This window comes from Rosa rugosa, chromosome 5 (genome assembly GCF_958449725.1).
Source record: "Rosa rugosa chromosome 5, drRosRugo1.1, whole genome shotgun sequence".
In the NCBI taxonomy this organism is placed as follows: domain Eukaryota; kingdom Viridiplantae; phylum Streptophyta; class Magnoliopsida; order Rosales; family Rosaceae; genus Rosa; species Rosa rugosa.
Window position 1 is genome coordinate 8,127,661 of NC_084824.1, and position 11,161 is coordinate 8,138,821.

The 11,161-nt window shown below is 37.3% G+C and overlaps 1 protein-coding gene across 1 annotated transcript; it reads left to right on the forward strand.

Moving 5' to 3' along the window:
- The first annotated feature begins 4,496 nt into the window (after window positions 1–4,496).
- On the forward strand, window positions 4,497–8,770 carry LOC133709633 (nicotinamide adenine dinucleotide transporter 2, mitochondrial). Its single transcript, XM_062135440.1, has 9 exons — window positions 4,497–5,113; window positions 5,218–5,301; window positions 5,610–5,716; window positions 5,832–5,880; window positions 6,020–6,129; window positions 7,393–7,487; window positions 7,733–7,821; window positions 7,919–8,013; window positions 8,151–8,770. The coding sequence occupies exons 1-9, from the start codon at window positions 5,032–5,034 to the stop codon at window positions 8,520–8,522; spliced, it is 1,083 nt and encodes a 360-aa protein (XP_061991424.1). The 5' UTR covers window positions 4,497–5,031; the 3' UTR covers window positions 8,523–8,770.
- The last annotated feature ends 2,391 nt before the right edge of the window (window positions 8,771–11,161 follow it).

Below are 11,161 nucleotides of genomic sequence, written 5' to 3' on the forward strand. Positions count from 1 at the left end.
TGATCGATTTCTTTTTCTTCCAATGACAAAATGACAAATTATGGCCTATTTGTTTTTATTATAGTTTTTGACATTCTCTGCGCGATTTATTTTAATATTTAAGACAAGAGAGATTTGAACATGAAAATTTATTTATAAAGAAAAAAAAATGATCAATAAATTAAATCTCGGTAATTTTTCTAAGCTTTAAAATCATCACATTTGAAATTTTAAGATAGCTTTTAGATTAATAAGTTGTTCTTTTCATAGTGAATATTTCTTTTGAGTTTTGCTTTGTTTGAGGTTATATATTTAGAATTTTTGTCCTGTATATTGGTGCATTTTAGAACTGAATTATTTCATTAGCAAACTACTACTTCTTGCATGCTTGGGAACACTAACTTATCAACTCCAAATCACTTAATACAAAAATCAAATAAAAGTAATTGCACCTAAAATGACAGTTCTGAGTCCATCTCCTCAAACACTCTATTTCTATGAATATCAAATTCAGACTTATTGTAGTTATTTTTTAGAGTTTAGAAATGATTAAGGGCTTTCTTAATTGCCACGGCTCACTTTTCTATTCTTTTTTTTTTTTTTTTCTGATTGTTATATTAAAGCAAAATCCCAAGCTTTTCATGCAATCTATTTAATTTTTTTCTTCGCCAAATTTATTTTTGTGTTTGTTAACATTAGCAACCCCAAAAAACATACGAGCTGAGAAGACCCTGAAGTTGAAGCAAGCTCACGGGAGAGGTTCCGGTGCAGTGGAGTGCAGGGTTGCCAAGTGGCATCTGACCGGGATTCAAAAACTTTGTGGCGAAAAGCTGAAACGTTCCTGGCAATCGTGCATGTGTTTCTGTGAGGGCCAATGATGTGGACACGCGGCACAGTGCGCACGTTCTATGTTCTGGGTTGAATCCTAGTGCTGCGACTGTAGGCTAGCTTTTCTCCTGCTGTGGGGGCTTTCGGTGGTTCCCATACACTCCCCAGTCAATACTGACGGTGATGCTTATAGGACCACCTTCTCTTATCCTGTGGCGCAATACGCATTATCTTTCCTTTTCAGTTCATTATCAGGATTAGTTGCCCCTATTCGTTTTAACAAATGTTTGACTTTTTTGGTGTTGTTATATGGTGTAGTTTCTCATTTTTGACCGATGAGAAGTGAAATGGTTCGGGACTAGGGGTTGGAAATAATCAAATCATCGGTTTTAGTCGATTGATTGATTGATCATTCCGACCAGAACGATTCGTCATTGAGTTGTATTGAGTACTGAGTTTTTAACCAAGTCAATTAATATTATTTGCACAATTGTGGTTTTAAGAAATTTTGATAGAAACGACATGAATACTCATATCATGAAACCACTATCATATCTAAGCCCTGCATCATACAATATCGAGTCTACCAATTGCTTTGATCGGCGCACTTTCAATAAGTTATCGGCATACTATGTGAGAAATTAGATATCGAAATATTATAGTCAGATTAGTTTGATCACTAATTCGCATCGGAACGACTATTACCCCCACCTTGGTAGTTGACTAGTTGGTTTGATCAAAGTAGCATATTTTGCGTTTGATGTTAGGGTTTTGGTCTTCAAACTAAAATTTTAATGTTATCAATGGGGCTGATTATTGGCTTTTCTTGATCTTCCATGGAAAAGGGTTTTTGTCCCTCCTACTTATATTATGAATATAAGCACAAAAACAATGAAATAGAAACAAAATGGATATGTATACCAGTGTCCTTATGTAGTTTCACTTGTTAATTAGATTTGTCCTAATTATCTGAGACTGAGCGTTTGTTGATTAATCTCTCAGATAAAGTGATAGTTAATTGAGTGATTAGGTGCAACAGCATGTGGTTGTGTAATAATGAAGTTACCCAAAATACTATAAGCAGGGCAGGGGGTTGTAGCCCTCATGGGGCTATTCCACAAATCCCAATTATAAAAATGGGTGACTGGCCGGGTATCCTATGTCCCATATAATTAGTGTTAACATTGGCTCCATGATTTTTAGCGAGAAAAACGGATAGGTTTGGATCAAAACCAAACCGAGATAGAAAATGATCTGCAAAAAATGATGTTCCTCCCATACAAACCATTAGACTCGATCGATCAACGAGTATAGAAGTATATCGAGGGGATCGATAATCGGAGTGAACTCGAACGGATAGCATCAATGCTCTAGACCATTATAGAAAATCCTTCGTCCAGCAACCAAACTCGATCCCCATTGCCCGCAGATAGCTAGCTAGCTAGCTAGCTGGTCTAAGTGTCAAATATATATTTGTCTGGGATGAACAAAGCTGAAACCCTGCATGTGTTGCAGCAAGCTCAAGGAATTAAACTACTCCCCAGTAAAGCAAATTATCTCATGTAAGATATGTCAGTGATTTGGTATCATTTTTTAGGGTTTGCTTAATTTATTCCTCTAGCTAGCTGCCAAGATATTTAGAATGCGGAATATATATGGATCAATATCAGTATGAATATGAAAGCGGCTCTGTCTGGGGATGGTATGGATTACGACGTACATTAGCAAATTGTGATGATAATGGAAGTGCCATTCAATTCGTCCACACAGAGTTCAGTGCAGATGGGGATGTTTGTAGTTGGAAGAAGAATAGTCTGGTGGAAGATTTAATAGGACGGAGGATCTGCATGGAAATTGAGCAAAGATAACAGCAAAATGGCAACTCGTTATCATGTGTTGTGTCTGCCTTATGTCAACTCATTCTCATCAACAGCCCCAAGTTCGTGTTTTTACATCTTCATGGGAGTCGACCAAGGATAATAGGATATCATATTGATGGATATATAAACTTCTTCTATCTCGCCATAACATCTCCAAAGTTTTTATCAATTTAAATTAAACAAAACTTAGATGACATCTCCTTTCAAAAAAAAAAAAAAAAAAAACTCACACGGTCTTTTCGGATGAAATTATTAAAATGGCAAATGTTATTTCCAATTCAAATTATATAAAATGTGTGATGACAATTCATTAATTCAAACAAAAACTAAGACAATCTCCGCACGTACTTTTCATCAGCAAAGATTATCGTCTGATTTAATTTGATGTCGCTTTTTTTTTTTTCATTATTTAATGACACTCTCTAATGGTGATTAGCTCATTTATTTTGTTTAAAAATATAAGTCGTTGGCAAAATTAGTTCAGTAATCAGTCAACCTGATACAAGACATTCTCGTAGAATAAAGACACGTAATTATATCACATGTTCTAACTTAGCATCAATAGCATTTCCAAAAAAAAAAAAAAAAAAAATTAGCATCGTTAGTGAGTACATGTTCAACAACTTCTGACCAAATTGAGATTTCTGAGAATTCAGTAATAATCCCCGTACAAATCAGATGCCTTGGTCCTTGGATCCATCATCACATTCACATATTATTGTCTATTCCTTTTCTTGCTTTCAGCTATGAACTTTCAAGGCAAGGAAATTAGGAAAAAAAAAACAAAGTCTTTTGTGTGTTTTGACTTTTGAGCTGGGATAACGGGTCCTGCAACACGTGGAATGTTTGGCCCACCTGCCACTTTCATCGGACAGCTAACCACTTATTGGGCCCGGCAATTAAGATTCATTATCCTGCTGAATAGTACAAACTAGAGATCTCCTTATTTGTTTTACTTTTTGTTGGCCACTTCAACCCAGCCCAAATTTTTGACCCTCGGTCCCCCCAAGGCCCAAGCCTATATCTGATCTTATCCAAGCCCAACCCAATTCCAAAAACTTGTGAGTCTTCTCTTCATCACAACCTCAGCATTGATCTTACACGAACTATAAATATGTATGATATATATATTTATAAAGTATAAGTTGTACTCTTGTAAGGGAGAACCTAGAAGGGCACAATGAGGAGATCTCACAAAGTTTTGATAATTTATTGTATAGTTCCGGACCGCCATGTACCCGTGCTACTAATGTTATTGGCATACATGCAAAGCTTTGCTATTGTCGATCAACTTCACATAATTCTACCAAAATGTCGTGATTGTATTTGTACAAACCACCAATAGGGCCAGAAGACAGTTGATGAGGTAGCCTACCAAGTTTAAGAACTTTGGGCCTTGAAAGCATAAAGAAGTTTCAGGCAGGTGGCCCAAATTTTACTAGGAAAAGGAATCAGATTTTTTTGTTCCCATTTATTTTCTGTGGTCAGGGAAAGAACAACAACTTTGGTGGCTGCAAAGAATCTATCATTAAAAAGGAACAAACAATGATATTGAAGTCTCACCTAAAATTTAGGTCTCAATTTTTTTCATAAATTGGTATTCAAGCCTAAAACCATGTCTTTGTCAAGCAAACCAATGTCACTATAACACAAGAATTTGTTTCAGTGATGAAACCAATTATTGGCTTACATCATGAAAACTAACAAATCAAAATCAATTCTGCCTAAAGGAGCAGTCCCAACATCTAAAACTCCAAGTAATAAGAGAGAGAAAAAAATGTAACAAATGCAATTTCTCTTTTTGCCTCGTTTATTCGTCTGGGTCAAAACATCAAAAATAAATTATTACTGATCAATTCATTTGCTCGTTGCTCACTACGTATTTTTTCGGTTTCTAAATTTTTAATACTGATCTATCCATTTATCCGTTATTCAATGCATGATTTTCACACACAAATTTGTTTTTTTTATTGAGACTAAAAAATAAAAGAAGAAATTTGCCAAGCAAGTCTGTAAAACCATCTGAGAAAGGAAGTAGCCCTTTCCTGATATTTCCCCAATTGGGCCATTTCCAATTCGGAGCTTCTTCCTCTTCTTCGTCTTTATTCACCGCCCAAACCCTTCAAACACGACGCAGGCAGAGAGTCAGGTGTTTTGATTCATAGTCTCCAACCCCAAACACACTGCACCTGACTCCCCCAATTCAAATGTAACGCACCCAACTCCACCAAGCCCCGAGCTACCTCTATATATACACACACCCATCTCTATCTATCTATCTCTATCTGATACACTATCCATGAAAATCACCTTGGTTTGAACCCCCAGCTTAGGGATTTCCAAGATGGGCGTCGAGGCGGCCCACCATTCCGAACACCAGGCTGGCAGAGATGTCATCTGCCACGCCGTTGCCGGCGCCTCTGCTGGTCAGCTCCTCCTCAATTTCTAGGGTTTCCGCGCATTTCGGAATTTAATCAAATTCTCTTCGTTTCTGAATTGTTTTGAGATTGAAAAATTTGATCTTTTTCAGGTTCCATGGCGGCTACGTTCGTCTGCCCTTTGGATGTCATCAAGACGAGATTACAGGTCCACGGCATGCCTACTGGTCAAAGAGGTAATTCTGGGTTCAATAAGTTACTGAATTAGGTGCAAGTTTCGATTTTTAACAGTCCCAGATTTACTTCGTAATGCATTGGAATTGTGTTTAGACTACAGTTTCAATTTCTGTACTCTTAAGTATTACCACCAATTTAAGGAAAAAGTATGTCTTGTTTGAACTGTGGAACTGTGGAAGTATTACTTTTGGCTCATTACATTGGATTGATAGACTTGAAGTTTCTCTTTATATGTGGTAAATGGGTCATACTGCATTGTGCATAGGGTTTATTGGTACGGTTACTGATGAATGACTGTTATGCTCAGGCAGTATCATTGTCACGAGCCTGCAGAACATATTAAAGACAGAGGGTGTTAGGGGGATGTATCGTGGCCTTTCACCAACAATTCTTGCGCTGCTTCCGAATTGGGCAGTGAGTGTTACTTTTGCTGCCTTGTTTATGGGGACAAATTGTCTTACTTTATATCATTTTCACTGTCACATGCAAATGTTTTTCTTATATCATCTGTACTCTGTTTCATATGTAGGTGTATTTCACAGTTTATGAACAACTCAAAGGTCTACTCCAGACACATGGTTGGTGTTGATTCGCTTACTTGAATTTTTGTTTGTACTTCTATGAATTCTTATGTAGTACATAATGGTGGTTTGGTTATGAGCTCGGGAGACTATATTTAGTAGTTCGTTTCAAACATTCTACGTTGTCATGATGTAGAGGATGGTGGGGAACTCTCAATTGGTGAAAATATGATAGCTGCTGCTGGGGCTGGGGCTGCCACAGCCATTTCAACAAATCCATTGTGGGTTGTTAAGACAAGACTGCAAGTAAGTTTCCTGTTCTTATGCTTGTAATTCATTTGAAGTGAAATAATTGGAATTTTTGTGTGTGTGAGTAATGATCTTATGTTTCTGATACATTCAAAAGTGATAACTAGAACATATATAATCAGGGCATCTCTGATTCCCTTTCATCTCCGCTAGGCTGCATGCTCATTCTATGGCTACTCATTGTAATAACTTAATGGAGTTGTCTGTGTCCACCTATCAGTCATGCCGTTTCAAGCATGTGTCCGTGTTCTGTATTCAGCGCTTTGTAGCTCCAGTTAAATCTAGTTACTGGAGTTTGTTTCTGTTAGCAATAGAAAATGCTTCGTTGTGTTGCAGTCTCACTGAAGAACCTAAACCAGGCCTTTTAACTGGAAATGGGTGGGATTTCAGAGGATCAAAGTTAATCCAATATCAGTCTAAGATGGATGCATTGGCCAAGCAGGCATATATTTTGTACCATAGAAGCATGGTTCCTGGGATTTGGATGCGACGACATATGAGTTAAATATGGTCCAACTTAAAATTTTTGCTTTGAAGTAAACATTTTTATTTTATTTTGTTTCATTATGAGCCGAAGTTTGCTAGCCTCTATATATTATAGGTATTTTATGTTTTTTTTTTTTTTTGAAATTGAACATGAAACGAATAGAACTATATCATAGAAAGCACCAAAATCTATCACTACAAACTCTCTCAATATCCACCTAACTTCCAGCCACTCATTAGGGCCTTCTACTTTTCTATCATTTTGTTTGGTCTTGTTTGGGACAAAGTATATATATTGGTGGAAACTATGCTTTTGCTTTTTATTGAAGGTACACAACTGTGTAACTATCATACTCTTGACATCAAGCGTTAAAAGAAAGAAAATTTATATATGTAAAGGGTTTTTAAAAAAGATTATTAGTTTGACAACACACACACATTTGGCTTTGCTTGCAAAGCCTGTGGTTTTTGCTAGGTTCTCTAGCCTTCTTCTAGCAAAGTCTTCTTTGGTATATGTTGAATTGAAGATCCATGCAGTTCACTAGAGATAGTCCTACAGTGCTTATAGATTTCCAAGGAATGTGTGGGCATCCAGTAATTTTAGGGGTTCATGTTGACTAGGCTAATTTCTATCATCCATATGATTAGATATTGATAGCTTGGGATTAACTTCTTCATGGTTTTAGAAATTCAAGAACTCCACTCTGGTTAGTTTTATAAATTTGACCAGTCTTTTTTGACATTAATATGTTTTTCTTGGTTATCTTCATCTAGACACAAGGAATGAGGCCTGGTGTGGTTCCATACAAAAGCATGAGATCTGCTTTCACAAGGATAGCAACTGAGGAAGGGGTGCGAGGTTTATATAGGTTATTTTTCTTATTTTACATAATAGCATGTGGATACAGAATATCCTGTATGTGTCTTAGTGTTGATCAATTACTAATCAAAATTCTCTCTCTTTTTTTTTTTTTTTTTCAAAATCACTATAAGTGACCCACTTAAGTTGTATTAATTATGAAAGTGTGGTTTCTACATCAATTGATTGGATGGAACTTTTATCCTTGTCGTTTCAGTTGATGATACGCTTTTTGTTGTGTGTGGTTTGGAACAGTGGGATCATACCTTCTTTGGCTGGGATAAGTCATGTTGCAATTCAGTTTCCTGCTTATGAAAAGATAAAATCGTTCATGGCAAAAGAGGGTACTGTGATATGTTTACTTTTTGCTGTTTGTATTAAAGGAATTCTCAGTGTTTTCTTTTACTATATAGTGTTGATTGTATGAAACTAAATTTTCAGATAACACAACTGTTGATAAGTTAAAGCCCGGGAGAGTTGCCATTGCCTCGTCAATATCAAAAATATTGGCTTCTGTAATAACTTACCCTCACGAGGTATGTTCAATTAGATTTTCTTCATTAAAATGCATTATATCTTGGACGGTTACTAGTTGAGAATCCTGTTTCTTTCTCTTTCTCTGTCATATGCTTTTCTTTTCTTTGTTGCCCTGTCTAAATCAAATTATTTCCAGGTCATACGTTCCAGGCTTCAAGAGCAAGGGCAGGCTAGACATATTCAACCCAAGTATGCAGGGGTTATTGATTGTATTAAGAAGGTGTTCCGAAAGGAAGGCTTTCCTGGTTTCTATAACGGCTGTGCTACAAATTTAATAAGAACAACACCTTCTGCTGTTATTACATTTACCAGTTACGAGATGATAGATAGGTTCTTGCGAAGGGTTGTTCTTCCAGAAAAGGAGCACTCACGAGACCCCCCAAAATCTGATGGCCACGACAAACCTCAGCAGGGAGATAGAGGCAATGTGGGAGATGATGATAAGACTTCTTTGCGGCAACTACAAACCCAATCAAGTAAGGGGGGTACAATTCCAGTTGGAAACTAACAGCAAGCCACTGATCGACTTGTTGTGCCTTTTGGAACTCAGATTTTGGTTAAAGAAATTTTTTCTTGTAATAATGAAATTAAAATACAGTAGATAAATGTAATTGCATTTGAAGAAAGAAAAATATGATTTGCCTTCCGAAGAAATGGCACATCATCTCATTAGGCATCCAAGTAGTTATTTGAAGCTCTTCTTTGAAGTTAGTACAGATTATAGCATTTATTTGATGATCAAGAATCTCACTTGAAGGCTTGCAGTCTATTATCTTTTGTTACAAATTTTAAGCTCCAAGATGGGATTTTGCCATGTTTGGAGTATGAATGCCATCCTCTCATATATTGAATTATTGGGGCATTATTGCAAGACAAGAATTTTCGAAAGTTGTGCTTTTTATCAGACGCCAAAGCTTGAGCTTTGGTGGTGGATGAAGCAGAAGCATATGCCTATTATCCTTTGCCTTTTCCCCAAGAAAACACTAGTTACTTTAGCACATGTATTAGAGTGCTTTCTCAGCATCCATGGTTCTGGTCCAACCTTCCAAAGCCACTTTAACTTTTGCAAGGCATCTCAGAAAAAAAAAAAATTGACAATGCTCCATGGATGACACAAACTTGGATTTTCATTGATTCTTACATGACATTACATTTCATTTTGCATTTTTTATTTTTGCTCATGAAGAAAAACAAATTACAAGACAAAGCATTTAGGGTAGCCTACACCAAGGATCAAACCTAACATCACGGCCAGCTTCTCCCGCAGGACTCCAGCACTCTACCATGACCAAGATTTCCGTCAAGAAATTAGCTTCACAAAGAACATGATTAAACCGAACGTAACCAAAGCACCGCCGAGATGTCAAGAAGAAAACTTTACTTTGAGACAAGGATTGTGGTTAACAAAAATATTTCTGGACTACTAATCACTGAAAGTTGGAAACCATCAGATAAAAACAACTTCTACATTATACATATCGTAGTTAAAATTTTTTTTTTTTTTTTTTTTTACTCAGGAATAGTAACCAACACAGGACGCCAAGCCCTCCTCAACAACGACTTGTACCGGAAACCGGTCCACCCCGGTCTAGGCGAACCCGGTCCAACTCCACCGGCAACCACTACCAACCCAAACTCTCGCCGCTTCTCTATTTTCTCACTCTCTTCAAAAGGCGGGGACGACACAAACAGCTCCTTCAGGCTGTTCCTCCTCTCCGGCGGCGGCTGCACAGGCACCGGCTGGTCCTGTCGTCTCGTCGATCGCCGGCTCCCGCTCCGGCTAAGAAGCATCAGCAGGCTGGGTTTCCGGCGAGGGAGCTGGATCAACGGGCTCGTTCTTGGGCTCCGCGTTGGGCTTTGGGCCGCCCCGCAGTGCAGAGCTAGGAGCTTGAACTTGTGCAAAGTCGCCATCTTTTGAGGTTTGTTGCCGCTGCAAACTGCCATCTCTACATGTGATGATTATATATATATAGAGAGGGCTCAGAAAAGATAGAAAATTTTTACATGGGGATTTTGCTGGGATTTGAATTTAAATTAGTAGAATGATTGCATGAGGGAGGCAATTGATGGCTTGTGAAATGGAGGAAAGGATATGTTGGGAAGTGGTTTCATCTTTTTTATACACTCCCAGGCTCAATAGTGATTTGGTTTTCTCTCTTTTTCACCAAATTTCAAAAGAAAGGATTTTGAGGTGGTAAAAAGAGAGTGAGAGAGGGGGTTCATTTTCCAAAGTAAATTCCAAATTTGGTTGATCTAGAATCTGTGGGGTTCTGAAAAAGAGGCACACACACCTCATTCTTTGACTGGGAGACAATTGAAAAGTCAGTTGTAACCATTATTTGCAGATGAAGATATAATATGACTTGATTGTCCAGTGAGGTGTGCTAGCTAGCCTGCATCCTCCTCTAGATTCCAGTAGTCTATAGATTAGAGTCTGAACCCAAAATTCTTGAACTACATTGTTGTCATTACCCCTTCATTTTTCACCAAAACTATAAACATTAATAACATTATACGAAACAATTAGATGGTTTCTCTTTAATGTTTATAGTTTAATGAAAGAGTAGTTTTACTGTATACAGAGAGATTATTCTAGAACCTTTAATAGTTTCTCTTTTCTATTATTTTTGGCCGGAGGAGGCGTTAAACCATATCATAAAAATCCAAAAACTTTAAAAGATTATCAGTTGAAAGTTGAAACAGAAAGAAGAAGACAATGCTAGAAGACAAAACACAAGGAGATCTAAATGGGCCATTATAATCTGAAATATATACACACAATATGAGCGTTATTATCAATGGCTCTGTTTAATATGTACATTCCTTCAAGTCTTTAGCCAGAATTGGTATGCTTAACTAATTTAGGTTTTTCCTTTTAGCAATAGATGAAGTAGGTGAGTAGAATATAACTTTAAACCATCTAATTGGCTCTGAAATATATATTCATATTGAAATCTAATAGGAATGGAACAGAAAAATAAAAAATCAGCCTCTGGCAACTCAGGTCATGAAATTTAATCACGGTGGTGGCCTCATGTTGTTCAACCATCCAGTCTCTTTGCCATCTGTTGAAGGGAAACCGGGTTCAGGACGGCGTGTACTATTTCTGAAGGGGAGTCGGCATCACATTGAAGGTGTCTTCCATCA